Genomic DNA, 24,548 nt, shown 5'->3' with positions numbered 1-24,548 from the left:
AGGCCTAGCCAGCGCGGCCTGGCCAGGTTTCTGAAGGGCTGGGTGTCGGGCATCGGGCTGGGGGCTTGGACTGGGCTAGGAGTAGAACGGGCACCGATTCCCCGTGCAATGCAGCCCTCAGTGCACATCGTCTGGACCAACTGCCGTGCTGGCTTACCTTTAAGTTCAAACGCCATGCACATACTGTAACTTGCCTGTGCCGGCCTGGAAAACGAGAAAGCAACGGGTTTTGGCGGGACGGCCCCGCTAACTCGCCAGGCTTGACCTTTAGTGACTAGTGGACTTAAACATGCACGTTTCCAACGATACGACCGTATTGGAGTCTCGCAAAGAAGGCAAGAGCTTCCTCGAGCTGGTTGCGAAGCGAATTTCCGAGCCGGACCTCGCAGCCGAGCTCATCTCAGCTGCTGCAAGGCTTGTGGTCGCGTCGGCGTCAGCACATGGCAAAGAGAACACGCCGGTCACGGCGGCAACTTATGCAGTGGCTGCGCCCTCGGACGCGTCCTTGCTGGTGAAGTTCCCGGGGCTGTCCCTCGTGGCGCCTCGCGGCAAGTTTGACGTTGGCTTCTCACCCGAGGCATTGGTCCTCAGCAACGCCAAGTCAAGTGTGGTGGTACCGGTGGCCGCGATAACGCACGTGGCGGTGAGCAGCTGCGGTCGGGGGCAGGCGCTGGCCGCGAGGAAGGGTTGCGTGTCCCGGCGTTGGCCTTTGACCACAGCTACGACCACCGGCCTCGCGCACTATTGAGGGAGCCCAGACAGGCCCATCGGAATCCGCAGGCCGTCCTGTTGAGTCCAGTGGTTGCTGCCTATTCCGTCTTGTGCCGCTGTGCATCCTTCTTCGTCTCACTGCCTGCTACTGCCACTGCTACTGCCTGCTGCTACTGCCTGCCGCTGCTACTGCCGCCCCCGCCCCCTCCAGATCCTGGACCAGATCCCGCAGGACACAAAGAAGCGCTGCCTGATGTTCGTGGTGCTGGAGCGGTGAGGACAGCCACAGTGCAGGCGCTGGAGCCTCCTGGGGTTCCTGCTAGCGAGGGCGTGGGGCAGGCGACGCAGCGCAATCCAGCAGCACGGGGCCCCCGGGCGGCCGGCGCTGGGCCTGTAAGGAAGCACACTTCTTACGTAGCTGAGTAGCTACCGGATCCACAGCGGAAACTGCTAGGACTACGGTAGTGGCTGTGGGGCCGCGCCCGTGTCATGGTGTATGTCTACGCGTGCCTGACACCCGCCCCTGCCTTGCCCTCCCCTCCTCCTCCCCCCCTGCCCGCCACACCTCTTCCCACTCGCCCGCCCCCATCCTACCTTCCGCACAGGAACGGCCCCGCGGTCATGAACGGCAAGCAGCGCCTGGAGGCGGTCATCATCCAGGTGCGCGTGCAGCGGGGGGGGGCGTGGTGGTAGGCTGCGATCCGTGCGTTGCGAATGAGAAGACAGGAGAGGGGATTTGTAAATACCAGCCCAACTGAACCAACTGAACCGAACCCAATGCATAACAGTAGGAGAGCGTTGACCCGCGGGCGGCTGCTCGCAATCTCGTTCGTCATGAAACGCGCTTGAGGCACGGCGCCGCGCTTGCCGACACTGAAACTCCCCGAATTCCGGCCTCCGTGGTCTGCGCCTCCTGACTCCTGTCTCACGGCCCTTACAACCCGCAATATCCCGTTGCCACCCTCTCTCGCCGTCTCTCGCCCTCCCGCCCGCCCCTCCCTCCCCAGACTCTGGAGACGGAGGAGCTCAGGGCGGTCACGTCCAAGGGCGAGGCGCTGGACGGCCCGGCGGCGGCGGTGCTGTGCGAGGCGCTGGCGCTGGTCAAGCCCGGCTTCGAGGAGTTCATTGCGCCCGACCCGGACCTGTTCCGCACAGCCAAGGGTGAGGGGGGGTGAGGGAGGGGAAGGAGGGGGAATGGTAAACACCAGCCCAGATCAAACCAAACCAAGCGAAACTAGCGGAGCACAGGCAGAGGCGAAAGACGCAAGGGGGAATACGAAACGGAAGGGGCCGAGGCGTGATTGGGAGGGGGGAGGAGAGGGGCACCTGATTAGCGGAATGGCAGCACGCGGGGCGCGTGGGGCGGTGCGTATGCCATTCGGCATGCGCAGGAGGAGGGCCCGGGTGTGTGTGCGGGAGGGTGGGCGGGCGGGTGGGTGGGAGGCGCTGTCTGGGAGCAGGCGCGGCTCGTGGTCACCTATTCCAACCCTCTCCTCCTTCCACCCCACCCCACCCCACCCCTCCCCACACCACCCTAACTCCCTAAGGCCACCTGGGTGTGTCGGCCTACGTCAAGGCCAGCCCCGGCCACCTGTTCCCGCTGCGCGGCGGGCTGCTGTTCGCGGAGCGGCCGCCCATGTTCCTGCCGCTCGCTGACGTGCTGGCGGTGGAGTACAGGCGGCCGCAGTCCGCCACCTTTGACCTGGTGCTACACGTGCGGCCGCGCGAGGGTGCGCGTGTGTGTGTGTGTGTGTGTGTGTGTGTGTGTGTGTGTGTGTGTGTGTGTGTGTGTGTGTGTGTGTGTGTGTGTGCGCGTGTGCGTTTGTTTATGTGTGTGTGTACGTGGAGGGTTTGTTGGGAACAGTATGAGGCCGGTGCGATGGCTTGGCAGCATGGCTGGGGTCTGGATGCATGGATGGAAGGGATGGCGGCACCCGAAGTTGCACGAGTCAGCAGGTGTATGGGGCAATCAAGGGCGGGGCCCGTCCTGCAGCATTGACGCAGACTCCCGACATCAACATCACACCAATCATCATTCTTCTCTCTGCTCGCCGCACCGCCGCAGGCGGCTCCGGCTCCTCTTCCTCGTCCTCGGTGCAGCAGCTGGAGTTCAGTCAGGTGGACAAGGCGGAGATGGGGAGGTTGCAGAGCTACTTCGCCACGTGCAAGATCAAGGTAGATAAGGGGGGAAATGATGTGGGTCGGGGGCGGGCAGCATCGTCCCATCACCAACAATACCCCCCATTACCACTCACACTTCTGCCTTAAACGCTTGGCAGCTCTACGACCCGGCTGCGCCGCCCCGACTGGACGGCGGCGCCGCCGCCGCGGGTGCGCAGGCGGCGGCGGCGGCGGCCGGCGGGAGCTCTGGCGGTGCCTATGGCGAGGATGCCGAGGGCGATGACGACGAGTCGGATGAGGACGATGAGGACTTTGACCCCTCGGAGCTGCAACGACTGGAGTCCGGGTGAGCGCGGGGGCGGGTGCGGCGGACACGGGCCGGACGCGGGGGTGGCGGGCTGGCGGCATTGACGAGGGAGGTGGCGTGGGCGGTAGCCACACCGACACGCGCGCACGCATGGGTACACGCGAGTGGACGCCGTCCACAGCCCATACGATGCAAGTCATGCGACACACAAATCTCAATCCCACAAATCACGACGCTCCTGCCCGTGCATGCAGGCGGGCGACCAAGCGGCAGCGGACCGGGGCATCGGGGTCAGGTGAGCGCCACATGCATGTGTGGGCGGGCGGCTGGGCGGGTGGGTGTGTGTGAGCGGGTGTGTGTGCATGTGTGTGTGTGTGCATGCGTGTGTGTGTGTGCATGTGTGTGTGTGCATGCGTGTGTGTGCATGGGTGTGTGTGCATGGGTGTGTGTGTGTGTGTGTGTGTGTGTGTGTGTGCATGGGTGGGTGTGTGCATGCGTGTGTGTGTGCATGGGTGGGTGTGCATGGGTGGGTGTGCATGTGTGTGTGTGTGCATGTGTGTGTGTGCATGTGTGTGTGCATGTGTGTGTGCATGTGTGTGTGTGTGTGTGTGCATGGGTGGGTGTGTGCATGGGTGGGTGGGTGGGTGGGTGGGTGGGTGGGTGGGTGGGTGGGTGGGTGGGCAAGAGGAACTTGCCGGCATGTGTGCACGGCACGGCAGTACGGCACGGCACGGCTTCGTGCACGGTACTCGCGCAGATGCTCTGCGCATTTGGGTCCTTGCACAAGGCGTGCCCCTGCAACCACGCACCGGGTTCATCACATCTCCCACTGATCGCTGCGTGTCGCGTCCTCGCAACCTGTCCTCGCAACCTGTCCTGTGCAGCAGGCGCCGGCCCCAGCACCAGCAAGGCCGCCGCCGCCGCGGCCGAGGACGAGGACGAGGACGATGAGGCGGAGGCGGACGATGAGGACGCCGAGTCGGATGAGGACGAGGAGGAAGAGGACAGCTATGATGAGGATGAGGAGCTGGCGGACCTCACGGATGAGGAGGACATGGCGGCGGAGGCGGTGAGGCGCGCCGCCAGGCGCGGCGGGCAAGCGGCGGGCGCGGAGGAGGAGGACGATGATGAGGATGATGATGAGGATGACTGAGGCAGCGGGTGCTGGTGGCAGAGGTGGGCGCTGGGAGCAGATCTGCGGAGTAGAGGGCGGGGGAGGGGAGGTTAAGGGACGGCGGGCGCCGGGAGTGTCAGGATGATGTGGACAGGTGGTCAGGGCGGAGTCACCGCGTGCGAGTTCACAGTTGGTATTGAGGCTCTGCAGGGGTCTATGTCGAGAGGAATCGCGGGATGCCTGTGCAACTGAGGAGCTGGCACGATCAGTGCCGGGCACCGGGCCGCATGCAGCTGCGGTATCTGACGACACGAACACCCGTTGACACGCTGCGCCCCTTGGCGTGGGGACCTACGTTCGTCGTGCTGCTGCAATGCATTTAGAGGAGCAAGGGGCAGATGACTGAAAACCGACACCACGCAACACTATTCATTTTATGACCGGGTTGCGGGTGGATGGCGCGGGGGCGTCATAATACTTAGTCTGCATAGGAACAAGGACGGAGGCGCTCATACTTGGAACCTTCGGTACGACAACTTTCACTGTGGGGGCCAGTGTGATGGGTGTCAAGGGCCACTTCGACCTGAAGCCTGCGAAGCGGCAGCGCCATGTAGAACTCGAGCACGCCGACCACGCTGCTGCTCGGCGTGCTCAAGCCCTATGTGGCGCTGCCGCTCCGCAGGCTTCAGGTCGAAGTGACCCTTGACACTCATCACACTGGCCCCCACGGCGAACGCGCCCAAACCGAACGTCCCAACAAGGAGCGCCTCGTCCTTGTTCCTTGACAGAATAGGCATAGTGCCCAAGACCAGCCTGAGTGAGTGAGCGGCGGCGCTGCCCGACTCAACCAGCCTGTGAGCCTGCGTTTTGCGGCGCTTCGGCCAGGGCACTCGCGTGCGCTGCAGCTTTTGTGCGTTCGACTTGCGCTTGCCGCAGGCAACGTAGTCTTGAGCAAATGTCGAGAATAATGGCAGCAAGGGGCAGCAAGACTACACGCACGGAGTTACAGGCGCAGTGCACGAGACTCTTGGCATGGGGACCTACGTTCGTTGTGTGGCTGCAATGCTTTTGAGAGGACCAAGCTTCTAGCGGGATGCTTGCGCGCCTGAGGGGCGGGCATAAGCGCTAGCGTAATCCGCCTCACCGCCTCTAGCCAACGTGGACTGACGTGGAAGAGGTCTTCCGAAGGCTGACGTGCGTGAGTTGGATGTCTAGGACGTGGACATGGCCGTGACGTGCACCATTGTTGGTGCGCGTGCACCGAGCCCGGTGATGGCCCCAGGCCTGAGGGACATGCGTGATGCTACTAGTACCCCGGCGGGCAACCAACGGGAGAGAAAGGCTGACAGACCCGGACAGACACGTTACGCCGCGCAAGCCCGGAGCCATATATTTTTACGTTGCTACTGCAAGGTATCTCCATAGCATACTTGAGTGGACTGGATTTCAAAGCCTGGAATTTCGCGACTTTGACCTCAGACCAGTCCAGCGACCCCTGCAACCCCTCCCTTTGCTGCTCGCCGGGGGAAGGGAAACCCCTCCCCCCTGTACCCCTCCCCTTGCTGCTGCGATGGGGATGGCGAGCAGCATAGCTGATAGCTGGGCTCAAGGGCTAAGTTGGGCGTGATGGTACGAAACCTGCACGGAAACGCCGGCCGCCCAGCCAGCGCAGGCGGGCTGGAGCCTCAGCATGCATGTATCACGCATGCACCTTGTCCGCCTCACAAATTGAGGCAGTACATACCGGGGGGGGGGGGAGGATGGTAGGAGGCATGGATACCTCCGGGCCAAGAGCGGATGTTACGAAACCCCGGCCGGGGCTGCGGGCGTCGTGGCAAACCCTGGCGCCTGTCATGCATGATTAGTACTAATGGTGTATGTGCTCAAGCCTTTGACTACTTTGCACATGACATCTGATATGTATACTCGAGCATTTTGCGCTAGGTATACTGCAAGGTCTTGCCTTTCGATATTCGACTCGCCAGTAGCGGCCCCGCCCAGCAACCGCTGACGCATTCAACGTGCTATCAAACTCATAGAGAAAGGACATTGACCCGAGTTTTGCTCTTTTGCAAATTCGGCGCGGGCGCGGAGCTCTGCAAGGGTCGGACGCAGCTTCAAGCGAGCTACGCACGCGTCTAATAGTTGTGCATGATAATCAGATACTATAAATGAAGAATTCGCAAGAATCCCTAGCGGCAAAATGGCTCTGCCGAGAGTCATTTCGTCGGCAAGAGGAAAGCGACGCGCAAACCGTTTACCTTTTGAACCTTGTTCAGGAGCTGCGCGCGGAGATTGAGGTGCGGATTTGAAGAAAAAACGGGCCGTGTGCTTCGAGTTCGCCCAGGAGCTGGCTAACCGCTGCACAAAGTGCTTACAAGCGTGGCCGTTCACGAGCCGCCTCTCCCTAATACGCTCGCGGTCCCCTCTGTCCCGCATCGATACCATGTCATCGCTTGGCGTGCGTGCAGGCTCGTGACACGGTGCTGCGTGACTCTTCTGTGGTGGTGACGGAGCTGCGGACCAAAGTGGAAGCCCTCACGGAGCAGCTGGCGGACAAGGAGGCCCCAGGCTCACACGGCCCAGCCGTCCAGCCGGGAGCTGCTGCTGCCGCTCCCAGTGGCGGTGTCCGTGTGGCGCCCTCCTGGCGCTCCTCCGCCTCCGCAGCCGCCACGGCTGCCCATCCCGCGGCCAGCCTGGCGCCAAGCCACGACGGCTGCGGCGCCAGCGGCTCCCCTCGCCACCCCATCGGCTGCAGCGCCTCCGCCGCCTCCGCCGCCTCCGCCGCCTCCGCCGTCGCAGCAGCGCCGGCGGGTGGCATTGCTGCCATCAGGGGCAGGACCGTCGCTGCCGCCGGCAGCCCATGGAACGCCTGCGCCGACAGCGGCAGCGGTAGCAGCAGCGGCAGTAGCAGCAGCGGCAGTAGCGGCAGTGTCGGGGAGCAGCAGCACCCGGCGGGGGGCACGCCGACGGGTCCGGGCACGCCGCCGCCGGCGCTAGGTCCGGTGGCGCTGGCGGTGGCGGCGCTGCGACATCGCTCGGCGGCGGGAGCTGGCGGCTCCCATGGAGGCGGCGGTGGTAGCGGAGCCGGATCACCCGCACGACTGGGGGCATCAGGATTGGGACGCGGGGCACTGTTCGGCGTAGCGGGGCGAGCGACGCACGGAGGCACCGGTGGCCTCGCCGACAGCGCTGCAGGGACAGGGGCAGGGGCAGCAGGAGTACCGGCGTTCGCGTCAGCGGGTGGCGCGGCCGCACGGGCGGAGGGCTACCAGGGGTCTCCAAGCCGGCCCTTCCTGCTGCCACCGCCGCCGCCACCCCAGCAGCCGCTGCAGCTGCACCCACAGCCACACCAGTCACACGCGCACTCCGCGGTGCACCCGGCGCCCACAACGTCTGTGAGCTCGCTGCAGGCGGCGTGGGCGCGCATGGGGGTGGGCATGGCCGCGGCTGCCCCCGCCCCCGCGCCGGCATCCCCCAGGCAGCCTCACATGGTGCCGGCGCTTACCACCTCAACCTTCATCGACACGCCTGCCACCGCGCCCTTGACGCCGGAGCCCCACCGCGCGCCGGCGTCATTTGCCGCCGCTGCCTCGCCGCAGGGCGCCGCCGCGGCGCCGGCCGGCGCCGCTGCTGATGCCAGCGGGCCATCGGCGGCCTCAGCGTTGGCAGCAGAAGCGGCGCGGCAGCAGCTGCAGCAGCAGGAGGCCGAGCTGCAGCGGCTGCGCGCGCAGGTGGCGGCGCTGGCGTCGGACCTGGCGGCGGCGCGGGAGGCGGCGGCGGCGTCCAATGCGTCGTACCTGACGTGCCGCAAGGACCTGGAGATCCTGACACGCAAGTACGACAACCTGATGGTCCAGAAGCTGGAGGTAGGTGACCCCGTGCCGGAGGCTGCGCCCGGTGCGGCCCCGCGGCCGCGTGTACGCACTCCAAGTCCATACAAATGACACCAGCCCTTTCCGGTTCCCTAGACACGTACGTGCCCCCGCTCTCCGACACTCCGCGGCCGTCCGCACCCGCCTCCCTGCCGCACCGAACCGACCATCCCACACGCCCACCCCACCTTGCATCCATTGGACCCACGCAGGTCGAGGAGCAGCGCGACCGCCTGTTCTCTCCGCTGCTAGATGTGCAGCTCATTCGCGCCGCCATGCCCGCAGTAGACGGGGCGTTGGCGGCGGTGGAGGCGCGCGCCGCCGAGCTAGAGGCTCTGCTGGCGGCGAGCCTGGCAGAGGCGGCGGACGCGGCGCGCTCTCACCATGAGCAGCGGCGCAAATGGATTGCGCGGCTGGAGAGCGCGGCCGCGCGGGGCGGCGGCCTGGCGCCGACTGCGAGCGACGATCTGGATGGGAGCGCCGCGTCTGCGTCGCTCGTTGGCGTCAGCGGCAACGGAGGGGGAAGCCTGGGCACATTGGACACTTGCGCCAGCGCGCCGGTAGGGCCGGGAGGTGGTGGCGGGCGAGGGGCTGGCGCTGCGTGTGTGGGAAGCGGCCCACCGGAGGGGCGGGCGGCAGCTGAGGGGGAGGGGGAGCTGCAGGCCCCGGGGCTGGCGCAGGCACAGGGGGCCGGTGGGGGGGCGCGGGTGCTCTCTAAGGCCTTGTCGGGGCGGTGATGGGGGCGGTGATGGGGAACAAGCAACAGCAGTCTGCTGCTGGTGGCCCGCTGTGTGTGTATATATTACATTCGTCTGTTGGGGGCGTGATTCCGGCCGCTGGCCGCATGACCCGGATTCCAGAGGCGTGAGCGCGAGATGGCAAGCGCTTGCTCGTGTGTGATCACCAACCAATCCGTCGCTGTCTTCCACTTTTTCCCAGTGATTCACAAAGTACTAGCATCTACTTTGAACGCCGCCGGGCTCTGGCTGCCGGCCTTTGTGTGTATGGGTGTGTGGGTGGATGGGGGTGTGTGTATTCCCCTGCTCCTCATAACGTATAACGGTGATATGCACCCAGTGAGCTGTATTATTTGCCGTTATGCACCCCATTGCGCCATGGTTGCGCGTCGCGGCAACTGTGTGACGAAAGGCTGACATAAAGCCTAGCTTTGGTGTGCCCAGTGACCGCTGCTGCGAAGGATGTATCGGTGGGCACGATGGTTATAGAAGAGGGGGGTTGGCTGTTGCGTGTTGAGGAAACACGTGCCGCCGTGCCTGCTAGTGGACTGTCTTTGAAGTTCAAGGTCCCATATAGCCGCTGAAGTTCATGCGGTATTTTTGCGTCGAAACGCTGGCGAGGGTTGTCAGGCGTCACTCGTGCTACTTACCAGAAGGTGTAGTATGCCGTGCCGTTCCAGCTTCTGGAGTGAGGGCTGGCGTCGAGGGCGCCAACGTCGTGTGGGGTTGCACGCCAGGGTGCCCGTCCAAGATGTACGTGTACCGTTAATGTGTAAACAAACACGCATAACTCCCCGTCCGGTTATGGAGTTTGGGCGATTGGGCCGAGCCAATCGATGCAGTAGCCAAAACCGGGGACGGCGCACCTATTCCGCAGCAGCCAATTCGGTTAACCAAGTAACCATTGTTGATAATGACTTCACTAGGCCGTGCATCAAATAAGCCCACTGCACCTATCCAGTGACTCTACACAGTGTCCGCCTGTGACGCAAGAGCGCGAGGATACTGCTTCACACAATCCTTAGTATTTATCCAGCTTGGAGCATAGGAATGGGGATTGAGCGATCGGAGAGGCGGTAGCACTTGTGAAGGGCGCAACACGCCAGAAGCAGGCTCCGCACAGGCGTGAAATGGTGCGACAGGACGCCTTTTTTGTTTGCTGTTGCGCTATCCTAGGCCCCATCGCCTGTAACTATCGGTGACTTCAAGGGGCACTCGCATGCGAAAATCTGAATGGACTCCACGCCAGTCAACTTCTGACTCAGTTTTACCCTGCCCTTGCCATCACTTAAACACTTGTGGCACTTGTTAGGGCAACTGCAAGAGCACTGACCATGGCGCTGAGCCGGGAGCTCGTGCCAGTGGGCGCAAGCGGCAGGTCTCCACGGCGGAAAAGATTGCCCGTGCGGCAACGCCTGTGGTCCCCGGCCCTGGGCCCCCACCAAAAAATGGCCGTATGAGCATCACTTTAAAATCTGGAGGAGCTCTAGCCGTGAACCTGCGTGACGAACCCGACACGCAGCCGGTGAGTGGGCCCAGCTTCATCGTGGCGGGGTTGAGGGCGTGCTAGGCTGCCCGGGAAGGTGGGGGAGGGGCCGCGGCTCATCTGTGCACCTGCGCGGACTGAAATTATGTTGGTCATGACCGGACTGGAAAAAGGGAGCCAGGACGGGGGCGCTCTGTGCACCGGTGTGAGCCGCAAGTCGCAACCAGCGCGCTCCTTCACCACCACACCCGCACGTCCTCCCCACCACCACAACCGCCCTGGGGCTTCCCTCGACAGGATGCAATGGGAGACGCGGGAGCGGCTGGCGCGGGCGCAGAGCCAGGGGGCGACCCCGCAGCGCGCAACCCACTTCGCCCCGCCGGGCTCGCCATCGCTTTCCTCGGCCGCGCGGGCAAGGCCGCCGCCGGCGGCCGGGCCGCCCAAGCCACGTCATCCAACGTCGCATCCCCCACTGTTGCCAGCGGCGCCGCCACGCCCACAGCTGCAGCCACCGGCGGTGCCTCCCAGCAGCACAGCCCCGGAACGAGACCAACCGGCCATCGCCAGCCCGACCCGCATCGCCAGCCTGACCCACATCGCCAGCCCGACCCACATCGCCAGCACCCCCACGCGGGGCTGGCGCCGCGCGAGGTCAGCCGCTTTGATGACTCCCGCGCCTCCTCCTTCGTCAGCACCGGCAGCGCGGGCTGGGCTCGCCCCGGCGGCCAGTTCCCCAGCGGCGCGTATGAGGAACTCATCACGCCCGCAGCCTCCGTGGCGCATCCCGGCGCGCATCCGGGGGTGATGCGCTCGCGCCCGTGCGCCAGCGCCAACGGCCGCGCCGGCGGACAGGCGGCGGCGGTAGCGGCGGAGGAGCCGGGGGAGGACGGCGACGCGGGCTGCGTGGTGTCCTACGCAACGCCGCACGCAAGCTTCACGTCTGCGGAGGGCGAGGCGGGGTCAGGGCGGGCCGAACGCACCCCGCTGGTGCAGGTGGCGTCAGCGGGCGACGAGCTAGCGGAGGCAGGGGCGGGGGCGGGGGCGGGGTCCGGCGGCAAGCGGCTGGGCCAGGAAGCGGATGTGTGGCGGCTACGGGACGCGGCGGCGCGCCTGGAGGCGCGGCGCGGCGCTGCGGGTGCCGGTGCGGGTGTAGACCTAGGCGTGGGCACGGGAGCGGCTGCAGGCACAGGCGGTGTGGCCTACCGCGGCAGTGACGACGGCAGGGCGGGCGGTGGCAGGCCGCCGCCGCAGCCGTTGCAGCAGCAGCACCAGCGGTCGTCCTCCACGCCGCGTGCTGGCGCGCATGCCGGCGCCACTTGTGACCTGCTGCGCCGCGCTGCCGCTAACCGCCAGCGGGCAGCGGCGCTGGGCATCGCAGGTGGCACCGCCAGTCCCGGCGCTCTCTCATCTGGGTCGGGCTCGGGGCCGGGTTCGGCCGAGGTCTCGCCAACCGCGGCGGCGGCGGCAGTAGCCGTAGGAGCTGGTGGCATTGCTGGGCACGACACAGGGAGCGATGACGACCACCTGCATCACGCGCATGAGCACGAGGGCGAGTGCGAGGCGGGGGAGGGGGAGGTGGAGCCCAGCGGGAAGTCGCTGTGGGGCAAGGCGCGCGCCGCCACGGCCCTGGTGCGGCTGCGGCAGGAGGCGGCGGCGCGTGCAGCCGCCGAGGCCGCGGCCGCTGGCGCCGCCCGCAACAAACTGGAGTACGTGCCGCAGCCGCCGGCGCGGCGGCCACGGGGCATGGCGATCGGGTCGCCGCCGGTGCTCGCGGCCGGCGCCTCCGCGGCGTCCGTTGGACTGTCCGGGCCCATGTCCGCGGACCGGGTGCTTGCACCGCATGGCACGCCGGCTGCGGCGGCCGCGGCGGCGGCGGCGGCTCAGATGGCGGCGGCTGCGGGTCTGCAAGGGGCTGGCAGCTACCAGCGCCCCTTGGGTGTGGAGAGCTCGGAGCCGCTGCTGCACAGGGCGGAGGCCGTGGCTTGCCCACGCGGCCACGGCCCGCCACACGGCCCGCAGCTTCACCCGCAGCACCAGCCGCACCTGCACTCGCCGCAAGCCACGGCGGCGCAGCGGGCGGAGGCGTTCCTGCGCGCGAGGGCGCAGTCCGAGCGCTTCCGCTCCCCGGGCGCCGCGCGCTGGGACCTGTCGCCCCCTCCCGCGCCCGTGGCGCCGCTGCCGTTGGCCTTCACGGGCACGGCGCCGTACCAGTCGCCTCATGCAGAGGCGTCCCTGGGCTCTGAGTACAGCGGCCTCAGCGGCGTGAGCGGCGGCCGCACGCCGGCGCCAGTGCCGGAGCACATCATCCGGCCGCAGCACCTGCACCACCGCCCTCCCGCACACGCCGCCACCAGCTCGGGTATGCTGCAGGCCAGCCGCGTCGAGCAGCTGCTGCCGTACCATCAGCAGCCCCAGCAGCAGCCGCAGCCGCGCAAATCGCTACAGCCAAGGGACCCGGCCAAGGACACGCCTACCAAGACCGTATCCATGGGCCGCAGCGCGCGAGAGTACTGGTGAGCGGGGGTGAGGGGCTGCGCGCTGGTCGTCGTCTGGGTGGAGTGGGAGGGCCTGCGGCTGGAGGAGCCAGTGGTACGGGAGTGGGAAAAGAGGTGGCGCGTGCACGCTCGTCATCCCTGTGTAACGTAGCCCTTTCGACGTGCTTTGTGTGTATGCCCCTTGCGGACCTCGCTTGCCTCCCCTCCCCCCGTCTGCTGACTGTTCTGCTGCAACAACCTGTCATCATCATCTCGTCTAAATTAATTATGCATGGAACCCCTCCAGGGCTCTGAAGGCTCAGCTTCAGGAGCTCGACGCGCAGCGCACGCCCAGCCAGCGCTTCGCCGAGGAGGAGGCGGTGCGGCGGCGCGACCGCCGCCGCGAGATGGGCTACACCTCCTCGTCGTCGTCTTCCTCGGACGGGGAGGACGGCCAGCCGAGGCTGACGCAGCTGCAGAAGCTGATTGCGCGGCGGCGCAACACGGCGGACAGCGGCACCATGCCGGACGCGGCGGCGACGCTGGCGGCCATACAGGCGATCGCGGCGTTGGGTGGCGGTGGCGGTGACGGCGCGGCGGCGGGAGAGGCAGCAGCGGCGGCGGCGGGAGCAGACGCTGGTGTGGAGGGGGCACGCGGCACGCTGTGGTCACTGTACCCCAAGGCGGCCAAGGCGGCCAGCCTCAAGGCGGGGCCGTCACGTGGCAGCCTCATGGGCGGCACCACGGCGCCGCCGGAGCGCATCACGCCCTCGCGGAGGCAGACCACCACCGCCGACGGCGCTGCCGCCGCGGCCGCGGCCGCAGCCGCGGGCTATTACACCAGCAACAGCAACAGCAACAGCGGTGCGCATGAGCTGATCGGACCGGGCTCCGCGCCGCCGGTGCTCACGCCCCTGGCCGCCTCCATCCTTGCGGCGGCCGGCGTGCCCAGCAGCGCTGCTGCAGCTGCAGCAGCTGCCCAGCACCCGCATCCGCACCCGCACCCGTACCAGCAGCACCCGCCGCCGCACCAGCACGGCTTCTACCTCCAGCCGGCGTACTACGCAGGAGGCGGCGGCGTGCCCGCGGCGGCGGCGCCGCCGCCGCCCGGCTCCCTGGCGGCGCCGTCCTCCATGGAGGTGTGGGCGGCCCTGCAGGCGCTGGCGGAGCCGCCGCTGGCCCCCGAATCCTCCGTCGCCTCCTACCCCGACCCCCGCCCCGCCGTCCCAGTGATGCTTGGGCCAATGTTTGCCCCGCCGGGCCAGCCCTACCCAGGGCTGGTCATGGGAGGTGCGGGGTTGCCAGCAGGCGGGAGTGGGGCGCCGGGCGTGGGATATTACCACCCCGGCACCGGGCCGGGATCGGCGCCGGCGACGCGGCAGCGCAACTCGCTGTCGGTGCCGGACGCGGGGGCGTATGGAGGCAGCGGCGGCGGCTCGCCAAGGGCTGCGGCAGTAGCAGCAGCAGCAGCAGCAGGCGGGGGCGGTCACCTGACGTGGCAGCAGCAGCTTCTGGAGCAGCGACGGGAAGTGGAGATGGCGGAGGCGGCGCAGAGGCAGCACCAACAGCACCAACAGCACCAGCAGCAACAGCATTACATGCAAGCCGCCGCATTTGCTGGCGCCGACGGCGACGGCGGCGGAAACGGCGGCGGCGGCGGTGGCTGGGGCGCGGCGCGCTTCGCCCCCGGCGCAGTCGCCGGCTACCGTGATGGCGACGTGGAGGGCGGGCGGTCGTCGGCGCCGACCTCCTCCGCCACAGCCCGGGTCCAGCTCTGGAGAGCCGGCGGTCTGGGCGGCAGCGGCCACTACGGCAAGTACCTGGGCCCCGGCATGGCCGCTGAGGCTCTGGCCGCTGCTGGTGCTGGTGGCGGCGGCGGCGGCGGCGGCGGCGGAAGCAACAGCTTCCGCGGCGGCCACTCTCCGCTTCACAGCCCGCGGGTGCACCCGCTCCCGCGCGCGCCTGGAGGTGCGGCGGATGGCGGCGGCGGTGGTGGTGGTGGTGCGGCAGCAGCGGGCTCGCGGTACGTGAGTGACACGGGCAGCGGCGGCAACACGGGCATGTACGACAACGCTTTGTACGACGACGACAGACGACCCGTGGATCCGGCGGCGCATGAGCAGCAGCGGCGACAGCAGCAGCGGCAGCAGCAGGACGCGGCGTGGTGCGCTGCGGCGGCGGTGGCGGCGGCCGAGAGCCATGATGTGTTTGGAAGCAGCGGAGGCGGGGCGGGCGGTCATGGCGGGCGGGGACCGGCACCCCAGGGTTTCGTGCCGTACGATGCACAGGGGCTGGCGGAGGACGGGCAGCCCAGTCCCGCGCTGGCGGCGGCGGCGGCGGCGGCGCTGGCGGAGGACGAAGACCGCATGTCGGCGGCGTCCTCACCACAGCGCCAGTGGGTGCCGCTGCAGCACGCCCCGCAAAGCGCTCAGGGCAGCAGCGTCACGGTGAGCGGTGGACGCGGCGTGGCGCCAGGCGTGGCGCCAGGCGCGGGCGCGGGCACTGCTGCTGGTGAGGATGCGGGTGGCGCTGGGCCGGGCGCTGCGCCACAGCCGCAGCCGTGGGAGGCGCGCCGGCGGCTGGGCCCGGCGCCGCCTTCGGGCGGCGGCGCGCTTCCGGAGTCGGAGAGCGCTGAGTTCCTCGCTGTGCTTGAGAAGGCGGCGCTAGTGTCTACCAAGGTGGCGGCGGCGGTGGCGGCTGGGGAGCTGGGCTAGCGGCGGCCGGGAGCAGGGCTTTGCAGCGGCCGCGGCGACGATGCTGCTCATCACTCGGTGGGTTGGTTTGCGCGCGTGTCGCGCTCGTGATTTGGAGTGGAGCGGAGGGGAGCGGGAATGTTTGCTAATGTGATATGGGTGAGTGGAGTGGGATGGCGGGCCCGGCATTGGGGGAATTTGCGGCAGGGGCGTGGAACTGAGCGCTGTGAGGATGGAAGGTTTGTGCACACTCAAACCATCCTTGGACTATATGATGAACGCCGTGAAAAGCTCATGTTTTGCGCTCGCTATTTATACATGCTGAGTCTCTGACCACGTTGTGCGGCTGTAGCGTCTGACGCGGCGAAACACAGGCCGAAGCGACATGGAGACTCGGAAGCACGCAAGACGACGTTGTCCTGACTTGACTGCTGCACCATGCTTTTGCTGCGTTACCAAAGATGCATGAGAAACCGAATGCACACGTTGTCGGGTTGTGTGTTGACTGCTGCACCATGCTTTCGCCATTTTCGTCCAAGTTATCAGGCATGCATTGCAATTTGGGGGCTAACCAGTGGAGCCCGATTACCACGGTTTGACACTTGCGTTTTGAGGGGCGACGGCCAGGCGGACGATGGGTCGGGACTTTGACTGGCGGGCGGTTGGGCTCGCGTACCCGTCAACGCCTTGGAAAACTTTGGCAGAACTGTCCGGGAACGTTCGTGTTCCCTGTGAACTGTGCTGTAACGATATATAATTTACGGAACTGCCGCAAACTGTTTGCTTTCGGCCACGCCAGGAGGGGCTGACTAGAGCGACACATGTGTGCGGTCGGGACCCTGCCGCGACCCCCACCACCACCCTTCGCCCAGCAGTGATCGGCCTGAACGCGCGAGGTCGCGCATTGCTATCGGGCTACTAAGCAACTTGCGACCAGCCCATTGCAACACTGTTCCAGGCTCGGCGCTGGGTCGCTGGCGTTTGTCATTATTGTTGCCCTTTGAGCCTGAGCGCGCATGACAGGCCGCAACCGCGGGTCAGACGGGTCAGGAGCGCCTAATGCTCAGGCCGCAGCAGTAGCGGGTGCAGACGCGGCTGGCGGCACCGACTGCCGCCAACGCCCACCGCCCACGCCCCCTTCAACGCCCGTGGGCGGCGCGGCAAGCGGCGGCGGCGGCGAGCATGCAGCCTCTGCGCAAGCATGGAGTGGCGGCGGCGGTGACGGCCAGCTGCGCCGGCGGCGACCGCAGCAGGGCTGCAGCAGCAATAACAGCATGCCAGGTGGCGGAGGCGACGGCAGTCCAGGACACGGCAGCAGCATCCTCGGGAACGCCACCGCTGCTACAGCCAGCGCTGCTCCTCCGCCCTTCTTCGGCGGCGGCAGCGGCGGCGGCGGTGGTTTGTTCAGCAGGCGGCGGCAATTGACCCCCACGATGCGGCTGCTGGGCCTAGCCGCGGCTGTAGCATTGCTGGTGGCACTGCCACTCGGCACCCGCGGCCAGTCGCACGACAGTGCCACCACCACAACCAGTGGCGGCAGTAGCAGCTTCAACGGCAGTAGCAGCTTCAACGGCAGTAGCAGCGGTGGTGGCGGTGGCGGCGGCACGGCACTGTTTGGGGCAGTGGTGGGGGATGGGCTGGCTGGCGATGCTACTGCTGCGGCGCCACCTCGGAACGGAGCAGCAGCAGCGGCGGTGGCGGACGTCGGCAGTAGCAGCAGCGCCGACGGTGCCTCCAACAACAGCGGCGCTGACGGCTGGAGCACTGGCACTGGCAGTAGCAGCAGCGACAGCAGCTCGGCGGTGCTGGAGCTGCTAGGCGGCTACTGGCCGGCACCGGAGGTCGACATTATTAACGGCGGCGCCCCCGCCCCCGCCCCCGCCCCTGCCGCCAACCGGACTGCCACCACCGGGAACACGACTGCTGTGGCGGCCGGCGGTCCCACACCGCCTGCTGCACAGCCCATCGCCACCGCCACTGCGCCGCCCAGCATGGCGCAATCCGCAAACCCCGATGGCGGAGGCAGCAGCAGCGGCGGCAGTAGCAGCAGCAATGGCAGTAGTAGTGGCAGTAGCAGTGGCAGTGGCAGTAGCAGTGGCGGCGGCGGCGGCTGCCTGGCCTCCAAGGACGCGGCTCTGGGGCGACTGGACAAGGCACTGCGTGGGGCGCCGGGGCGGTGGTCGGTGGCGGAGGGGGCCGTGGATTGGGGGTTCCTGGGAGACGACGTGCCGGTACGTGGCGTGTGTGTGTGTGTGTGTGTGTGTGTGTGTGTGTGTGTGTGTGTGTGTGTGTGTGTGTGTGTGTGTGTGTGTGTGGCGTGTGTGTGGCGTATTGATCGACCGTGTATGCCTGATGAACGTGCCTCGTCGCGGCGAGTATTGATCGACCAATGGGATGCGTGCCCCGCCCCTCCCCCCGAGCCCCGCTCCGCCCACCCCGCCCTCCCCCGCCCCCTCCCCTCCACACACACCACAGGACTGCACGCCCAACTGCGCCTTCACCAACCCCAACTCGCCCTACGGACTCACTCTGCTGCCGCCGCCGCCCGTGTCCGTGCTGCCGCCCGCGGCGCTGCAGCAGGCGGCGGGCGGCGGTGACGGCGGCGCGGGAGGCATGGGCATGCGAATGGCAAAGCGGGTGGAAAACCGATTGCAGGTGTAGCCGTGGGAAAGGCGTGGGGCTGTGGGTGAGGCGTGGGGCTGTCATGATGCGTGTCCAAGGAAGGGACCGTGTGCACACAGGCAAATCAGGGAGTGGCGGTGGCAGCGTGTGGCAGCATTTGTGTCAGTCACAACCCCTGAAGCTACCTGGGTCTCAAACTTACCCCCGCTCCCCCCTGTGCCCCCACTGCTGCATGCCGGCGGCCATCACGCCACAGGACCGGAGGTCGGGCGCTGGCGGCAGTAGCAGCGGCAGCAGCAGCAGTAGCGGCAGCGACGGCCGCCCCGCCCTCGCAGCAGCGGCTGCCGCGATGACGGCTGGCTCCGGCGCCAACGGCGGCGGCCCCGTCAGCCGACGAGTGGGCGAGCTACGGCAATCCGCCGCCGACCTGACACCGGGCGGCGGCGGCAGTAGCAGCGACGGCGGCGCCGTCACGCCGCCGTCGCTTGCGAACTACACCGGCAGTAGCGGCGTGCCGGGTCGCGGCCCCATCTACCAGCTACTGCCGCAAGAGGTGCTGGTGGTGGCGGGCTGTGCGCCGCCGGCCGAGGCGTCCGCCTACTTCGCAGCCACGCCCTACCTGCACAGCGCGTGGAGCGACACGCAGCGCAAGTGAGCGTGCGAGCGTGTCCAGCGTGTAGAGTGTGAGCGTGTGTTCACGGTATGTGTGTTAGAATGGCATAAGTGTGCAAGGGTGAGGGGGGAAGTGTGTGTGGGGGTGTGGGGGTGGGGGTGCGTGTGCGTGTGATTTAGGCTTTGCACCGGACACAGCACCGTCGCTTCTCGAGTGGCGGCCCCTGCTGCCCGCACCCCGCGGCCCTCACATCCAACCTCGCCCACCCCACCACCACCACCCTCTCCTCCGTGCCTCTCCTCCCCTTGCTGTCCTCTGATTCTCCTGCTTCTATCCTGTTCCCAATGTGTGTAACCTTGCAACCCCCTCTCCTCCCTTCTCCCAGGTGGATCCCAGTGTTTGGCTCCATGGGCGACTCCGCCTCCCTCTTCCGCCGCGAGCGGCTCGGCGGCGGCAACCTCACAAACAACATTCCCGCGCAGCAGCAGGACGCCGCTGGCGCGCCCGCCGCGCTGCTGCCGCTGCCGCACGGCCGCCTGGCCACCTTCCCGCTGCGTAGCCCGGAGGAGCAGCGGCAGCGGCAGGAGATGCTGCAGGCCGCTGGCAGCGGCGGCAGTGGCGGCGGCGGGATTGGTGGGATTGGTGGCGGCGCCCTCGGCGGCGGCGGCGGCGGCGGCCTGGTGGCAGCGGCGCTGGAGGCGCTGCAGCAGCGCCGTGTTGCACGCCTTGGTGGCGGCGGCGGCGGCGGCGGCATTAGCAGCAGCAGTAGCAGCACTGGGGGCTCAATGGCGCAATCGGCTGACACCAACAACGCTGCTGCCGTCCAACAGCAGCAGCGGCAGCAGCAGGTGCTACAGCCGCCGCCGCCGCTGCAGTACGCATCCGAGTTCGGCGGCTTCTTTGTGGTGGCTATGACCGCCTCTCCCGCCGCCGCCGCTGCCGTCGTGCAGCTGCTACAGCCCGCCCTCGACACCATCGCAGCGCCGCCGCCAGTGCCTTCTCCTCCTGCTACAGCCGCCTCCAATGCCTCAAGCGGCAACGTTACCGATGGTGCTACAGCTGCAGCGGTCACGATCCTGCCCATCCCCGGCCCCGAGTTCGCTGACGGCATCGGTCTGGATCCAAAATCCAATTACTACATGCTCCTGCTCAGATCCATCGTTCCGGACGGCGCCCTGGCGCCGTACTTCCGTCCGTACGCGGCGGCGGCGCCGCTACGCGCCTGGCGGCTGACGCCGCTACAGCCGCTGCCGCCGGTGCCGCCGGCGCCCACGCTGGGCATGGCGGCGGCGGCGGCGGCGGCGGCCTCCGGCGCCGGCGGCTTGTGGGCGGATGAGGGGCTCGGCGGCGCGCTTGGCGGCGGTGGCCTGCTGGCGGCGGCGGGTCTGCGTCGCCGCGGCGGCAGCGCTGGCAACGGCAGCGGCCCGGCGGGCGTCAGCACGCGCATTGGCGGGCTGCCGGACACGTTGGGGGCTGGTGGGTCCGCTGCGGCGGACAGCGGCGGCGTGGTGACCGCGTTTGCGGACGCGCCCGTTGCTGTGCTGGCAGGCGATCGCTTCGGTATGCCGCGTGTGATCGCTCGGCAGCCCGCGCCGCCGTCCCTGCCGCCGCCGAGATCCTCGTCAGCAGCCGCCAACGCCAGTGCTACAGCCGCTACGGCTGCGCCAGCGGCACCGCCGCCGCCGCCAGCACCGCCGTCGCCCGTCGCCTCGCCCAGGCGGATGCTGCTGTCGTCGCAGCAGTCGGGCGACGACCAGCTCCAGCCACTGGCGACAGAGCAGGCGTTGGCACTGCTCTTCAACGCCACCGAAGTTTCCACTGAGGCACTGCCGCCTGACGCCGCAGCCGCCGCCGCCATCAGTACTGATGCCGACGCAGCCGCGGTAGCGGCGGCAGCATTAGCAGACGCAGCGGCAGCAGCTGTACAGGACCTGCCAGCAGTACCGTCAGATGCCGCCGACACCAACACCAGCACCAGCACCAGCACTAACAATACAAGCAACGGCACAAGCACCGGGCCTCACGCCAACGGCACTAGCAGCAGCAGCAGCCCACGCGCGCACCCTCAGCAGCTGCCGGCAGCGGCGGTGGGGCTACAGCCGCGCTTTGCCGAGTCGTGGCTACAGCCGGCGTTTCAGTTCCTGCAGCAGCGGGTGCAGGAGACCTTCCAGACCGACTACGCAATGGCCTGGAGCGTCACCACGGGTGCGTGCGGCACTGCGTGCTGCGGCCAGGGACTGGGATTGCATTGGAGGGGGGCTGCATAGTTGGAGAGGGTTGTGCGGGCGCGAGTTGATTGCGCGGGGCTGGATGTAGTGTCCGCCGCCTTGCTTGCTTGCAACCAATCCCCAGCCATGATCCGCCTGCATGCATGCATGCATGCATGACTTACCTCCTGCTATCCTGCTATCCCGTTGTCCTGCTGTCATGGCGTCCTCACGTGCTCGCTAGCTTCTGCCTGCCCTCCCACTGCTGCCCCCGCCTCCTGTCTGGCTCACTGGCCCGCAGGCTCGCCGCTGGGGTCGCTGGACCCGCCCATAGACTGGGGGCTGCAGTGCCTGGAGCAGGTGGGCGCTTGTGCGTGTGCGTGTGGGCTTGAGTGGGCGTGTGGGCATGTGGGGGCGTGTGGGACGTGTGGGGGTTAGTCACACCGGAGACTCTCGTCCATAACCTGAAGCGCAGTGCGATGGACCCACCCTTTTATTTCTGCGCCGCGTTTACGCTATCTCCATCGCTTCTCACCTCCCACTACTTCTCATCCGCGCACCTGCCACGTGCTACACCTCCCGCCCCACTCCCCACTGCTACACTGCCCCCCCCCTACGCCTGCTGCTGTCTACCTCGCTACACTTTTCTGTGTACCAATGTGCCATCTTCGCCACCCCCCCCCCCCAGATGATTGACTACTGCAACGGCGACAACCGTGACGCCACCTACATCTCCAGCTTCCCCTACGTCACCATGAACAGGTGGGGTGGTTGCAGATACAGCCCAAACCGAACCCAAAAGCGAGGAGGAGAGCGTGGCCGTAGGCAGACGGGTGGTGGTGCGGCGTTACGATTGTCAGCAGCACAGGCAGTTGACCGGTAGCGACGTTGCGTCGCTGCCGGCGGGTCGCGTGTGCTTTGCACCTTATGCCGCCTGGAGCGCACCTGCTGCAGTGGCACCCTGCCTGTGCCCCCACACCCACTCCCGCTCCCACTCCCTCCCTCACCTGTGCCACTCCGCACCACCCCGCACCCCCGCCACCCCCCGCAGGCCCAGCGCTCTGGCAGTGGCGGTGGGGGCGCACCACGTGCTAACCGGCACGTCCTCCTACATCAATATCGCGCTCACGGACCCGCTGCAGCGCCTGGGGCTGCAGGTGCGTGCGGCCGCACACGCACACACGCACGCACACGGCCCTTCGTGCTTCCTTCCCTGGGGCACTCCAACTGCGTGTTTCCTTCCCTTGTAAACCCCGAAACCGTACACACAGACACATACTGACTCAGAAAGCAGATTGTGGCCCGCTGCCTAGAGTGCGCATACTTCGGCATGCATGCTGCTAACCCCCTCCCCTCGTTTATCCCCGCCGGCACCTCTCTCACAAACAAACACGCCGCCCTCCATCCTCCCCCAACCCCCAAACCCCCAAACCCCACAGGCCTTCGACGGCTCCCAGCTGTACGGCAGCGCTGCGCCGTACCTGGCCGGCACGCCGTACGAGCCGTACAGCCCGTACCTGTTTGTTGGCATGTTCGCACGTGACTGCGGCGCCCGGCCGTACTGCCGTACGGTGGCCACCACGGGCCCCCGCAGTGCGCCGCTGGCTCGCAACCTGGTGGCCACCCTGCGCGCGTACGTCAACCCCGCCACGGGTAGGCAGGGGCGCAAAGGGCGGGCTGGTGGGCGGGGTGGCGGGCAATCTGGGCATCCGTGCACGCGCATGTGCATGTGCTTGTGAATGTTGGGAGCACATCGTTTCAGGCGATGGAACACACACACACACACACCCAAAACACACACACACACACACACGCGCGCGCAAAACACACAGGCGTGGGCCCCGACCCCGCCGACCTGCTCATGTTCGTGACCGCCAACCTGGTCCCGCGGGCCGAGGCGCGGGTGGCGGACACGCGGCCGCGCCCCGCCGACCCCGCCCTGTTCGCGCGGGACGGCTGCGCCAGTGCGCTGCTGGGGCAGGTGCTGTGTGCGCAGGGGCCGGACGAGGCGTGCTGCAAGCAGGTGGAGGTGCGTGTGGGGGTCTGTGGGGCGAGGAGGGAGGAGGGGGGAGGAGGGAGGGAAGGAGGAAGGGGAGGATGTGTGTGGGGTGTGGGGTGGGTGCGGTAAACCTGGTGAACTTAGCACCAGGCTTCCCGCGTGCGGACTCCGGAGAAGACACTGTCGGCGCGCCTACGTGCATCTGCCTCCCTCCCCTGACACCTGCCCGCCTCCACACGAACCCCCATTCCCCGGGTGGAACTGGGTTTGGGGGAGTAAATTAACCCCTTCCCATCCCCACTGTCCTCCCCCACTGTCCCCCCCATACGCATTATCGCTTGCAACCAACGCCTCTGCCTGTGACCCGCTAGTTCAGCTTGGTCCGGTTTAGTTTGGGCTGGTATTTTCAAGCCCCCCCCCTCCGTGCCTCCCCTCCCTCCCATAGAAATGGAGCGACACGGGGTGCTGGTGTCTGGACAGCGGCAAGGCGCTGCTGGCGGCGCTTGGGCCGGTGCAGGGTCGCGCGCTGCTCACAGCCACCGCCCGCCTGTGCCGAGCCACACGGCCCGCCATAAACCTGGCAGAGTGCTGATGAGATCGGTGTAACGGGTTGGTTGGTGGTTGCGATTGTTGACGTGTTTGGTATGGGTATTTATGGTGGTGGTGATGGTGGTCTGGGTGAAGAGCACGCGGGGGTGTGGTGGAGCCGTTGCTGCGGGGGCGGACATGGGGCATGGACCTGGTAGGGTTTTTGAGTCGCGGTGCAGCCACGGTGTGCTGGCGCGTGTGCGGCGGTGTTGGGGCACGGCGTGTGCGAGGCAGGACTGGTGATGAAGTGTGGGCGCGGGCGCACGCGGTGACCAGTGGAGATTGCATTGGCTACAAGAGAAACCCGAACGTGGAAAACGATCACCCTGCTCTGGACCCGCGTGCCGCCCCTGGGGAGGCGAGGTGGAGGTGAGCCGCCGGCTGCCAATATGGGTGTGTGAGGGTGTGTGGGTGTGTTAACCCAGCCAGGGGGAATGCGGCAGGCGGCTATGTAGCGACCATGCATGTGCGCAAGGGTGTGTTGTGTTGAATTATTGCGTTGTGTTGTGTTGTGTTGAGTTGTGTTGTGTTGTGTGGCATGTACGAGCGGGAGGCGCGAGAGCGGCGAACAACATGCGGCGTACTGTGACCCTTGGTGCGTTTGTTGCAGTCGGCCCGAAGATGAGACAGATGGGTGGGGCCGTGTGCAGCTGTGATGCCGAACTGCAGGAGGTTTTTGCTTGGGGGATGGACAGGGAACAACCGGGGCACGGTGGTGGCTGCGGATTGGGCTTGCTGCGTGAAGCCGCGCGAACAAGCATCGGTAGGAAGTCGGACCCAATGGGTTCCCTTGTGTTCGGTCGGGATCTTTCTGCAGGAGCTCGGCTCGGGGGTTGGATGTGAGTGAAGGTCCCTCGGCGGCTCGGCCCCTTGCCACCTGCCCTGGGGCTCTGTAATGCAGTGGACTGATGTTGTGTCAACAAGGGGCGACCCCTGATGTCGTCAACCGTCCTGGCGCGCCCGTCCTGGCGGAGCCCACGGGACCCCAGCTGGGGGGTGGG

At 67.2% G+C, this 24,548-nt stretch overlaps 4 protein-coding genes across 5 annotated transcripts; all 4 read left to right on the top strand.

Moving 5' to 3' along the window:
• Positions 1–163: 163 nt before the first annotated feature.
• Positions 164–5,729, top strand: CHLRE_02g089850v5 (uncharacterized protein). 2 transcript variants are annotated; one of them, XM_043059401.1, is made up of 9 exons: positions 164–643; positions 923–984; positions 1,317–1,371; positions 1,719–1,872; positions 2,259–2,441; positions 2,777–2,886; positions 2,991–3,178; positions 3,394–3,434; positions 4,027–5,729. In XM_043059401.1, exons 1-9 carry the CDS (start codon positions 290–292, stop codon positions 4,290–4,292), a joined length of 1,413 nt encoding a protein of 470 aa, XP_042927034.1. In that variant the 5' UTR covers positions 164–289; the 3' UTR covers positions 4,293–5,729. The 2 variants fall into 2 exon arrangements, with proteins under 2 accessions (XP_042927034.1, XP_042927035.1); XM_043059400.1 differs by having other exon boundaries at positions 4,024–5,729.
• Positions 5,730–6,173: 444 nt separating this feature from the next.
• On the top strand, positions 6,174–9,653 carry CHLRE_02g089800v5 (uncharacterized protein). Its single transcript, XM_043059399.1, has 3 exons — positions 6,174–6,553; positions 6,725–8,122; positions 8,341–9,653. The coding sequence occupies exons 1-3, from the start codon at positions 6,425–6,427 to the stop codon at positions 8,863–8,865; spliced, it is 2,052 nt and encodes a 683-aa protein (XP_042927033.1). The 5' UTR covers positions 6,174–6,424; the 3' UTR covers positions 8,866–9,653.
• Positions 9,654–9,703: 50 nt separating this feature from the next.
• CHLRE_02g089750v5 (uncharacterized protein) lies at positions 9,704–16,277 on the top strand. The gene is made up of 4 exons (XM_043059398.1): positions 9,704–9,998; positions 10,178–10,390; positions 10,649–12,864; positions 13,133–16,277. Exons 1-4 carry the CDS (start codon positions 9,996–9,998, stop codon positions 15,537–15,539), a joined length of 4,839 nt encoding a protein of 1,612 aa, XP_042927032.1. The 5' UTR covers positions 9,704–9,995; the 3' UTR covers positions 15,540–16,277.
• A 156-nt stretch (positions 16,278–16,433) lies between these two features.
• On the top strand, positions 16,434–24,455 carry CHLRE_02g089700v5 (uncharacterized protein). The gene is made up of 10 exons (XM_043059397.1): positions 16,434–17,749; positions 17,994–18,173; positions 18,397–18,791; positions 19,139–20,958; positions 21,262–21,320; positions 21,649–21,722; positions 22,012–22,117; positions 22,400–22,613; positions 22,793–22,989; positions 23,405–24,455. Exons 1-10 carry the CDS (start codon positions 16,535–16,537, stop codon positions 23,549–23,551), a joined length of 4,407 nt encoding a protein of 1,468 aa, XP_042927031.1. The 5' UTR covers positions 16,434–16,534; the 3' UTR covers positions 23,552–24,455.
• Positions 24,456–24,548: the final 93 nt, after the last annotated feature.

Source organism: Chlamydomonas reinhardtii, chromosome 2, assembly GCF_000002595.2.
Source record: "Chlamydomonas reinhardtii strain CC-503 cw92 mt+ chromosome 2, whole genome shotgun sequence".
Lineage (NCBI taxonomy): Eukaryota > Viridiplantae > Chlorophyta > Chlorophyceae > Chlamydomonadales > Chlamydomonadaceae > Chlamydomonas > Chlamydomonas reinhardtii.
This window is presented reverse-complemented; position numbering and strand designations above follow the sequence as displayed.

Coding starts and splice junctions, on each gene's coding strand:
- CHLRE_02g089850v5 (XM_043059400.1), top strand. CDS start 290: ATGCACGTTTCCAACGATACGACCGTATTGGAGTCTCGCAAAGAAGGC. Junction 2,442..2,776: donor ACACGTGCGGCCGCGCGAGG/GTGCGCGTGTGT, acceptor GCACCGCCGCAG/GCGGCTCCGGCTCCTCTTCC. Junction 2,887..2,990: donor TCGCCACGTGCAAGATCAAG/GTAGATAAGGGG, acceptor AACGCTTGGCAG/CTCTACGACCCGGCTGCGCC.
- CHLRE_02g089800v5 (XM_043059399.1), top strand. CDS start 6,425: ATGAAGAATTCGCAAGAATCCCTAGCGGCAAAATGGCTCTGCCGAGAG. Junction 6,554..6,724: donor AGCTGCGCGCGGAGATTGAG/GTGCGGATTTGA, acceptor GCGTGCGTGCAG/GCTCGTGACACGGTGCTGCG. Junction 8,123..8,340: donor TGATGGTCCAGAAGCTGGAG/GTAGGTGACCCC, acceptor GGACCCACGCAG/GTCGAGGAGCAGCGCGACCG.
- CHLRE_02g089750v5 (XM_043059398.1), top strand. Junction 10,391..10,648: donor ACGAACCCGACACGCAGCCG/GTGAGTGGGCCC, acceptor TTCCCTCGACAG/GATGCAATGGGAGACGCGGG. Junction 12,865..13,132: donor CGCAGCGCGCGAGAGTACTG/GTGAGCGGGGGT, acceptor GAACCCCTCCAG/GGCTCTGAAGGCTCAGCTTC.
- CHLRE_02g089700v5 (XM_043059397.1), top strand. CDS start 16,535: ATGACAGGCCGCAACCGCGGGTCAGACGGGTCAGGAGCGCCTAATGCT. Junction 22,118..22,399: donor TGCAGCGCCTGGGGCTGCAG/GTGCGTGCGGCC, acceptor CAAACCCCACAG/GCCTTCGACGGCTCCCAGCT. Junction 22,614..22,792: donor GTACGTCAACCCCGCCACGG/GTAGGCAGGGGC, acceptor CAAAACACACAG/GCGTGGGCCCCGACCCCGCC.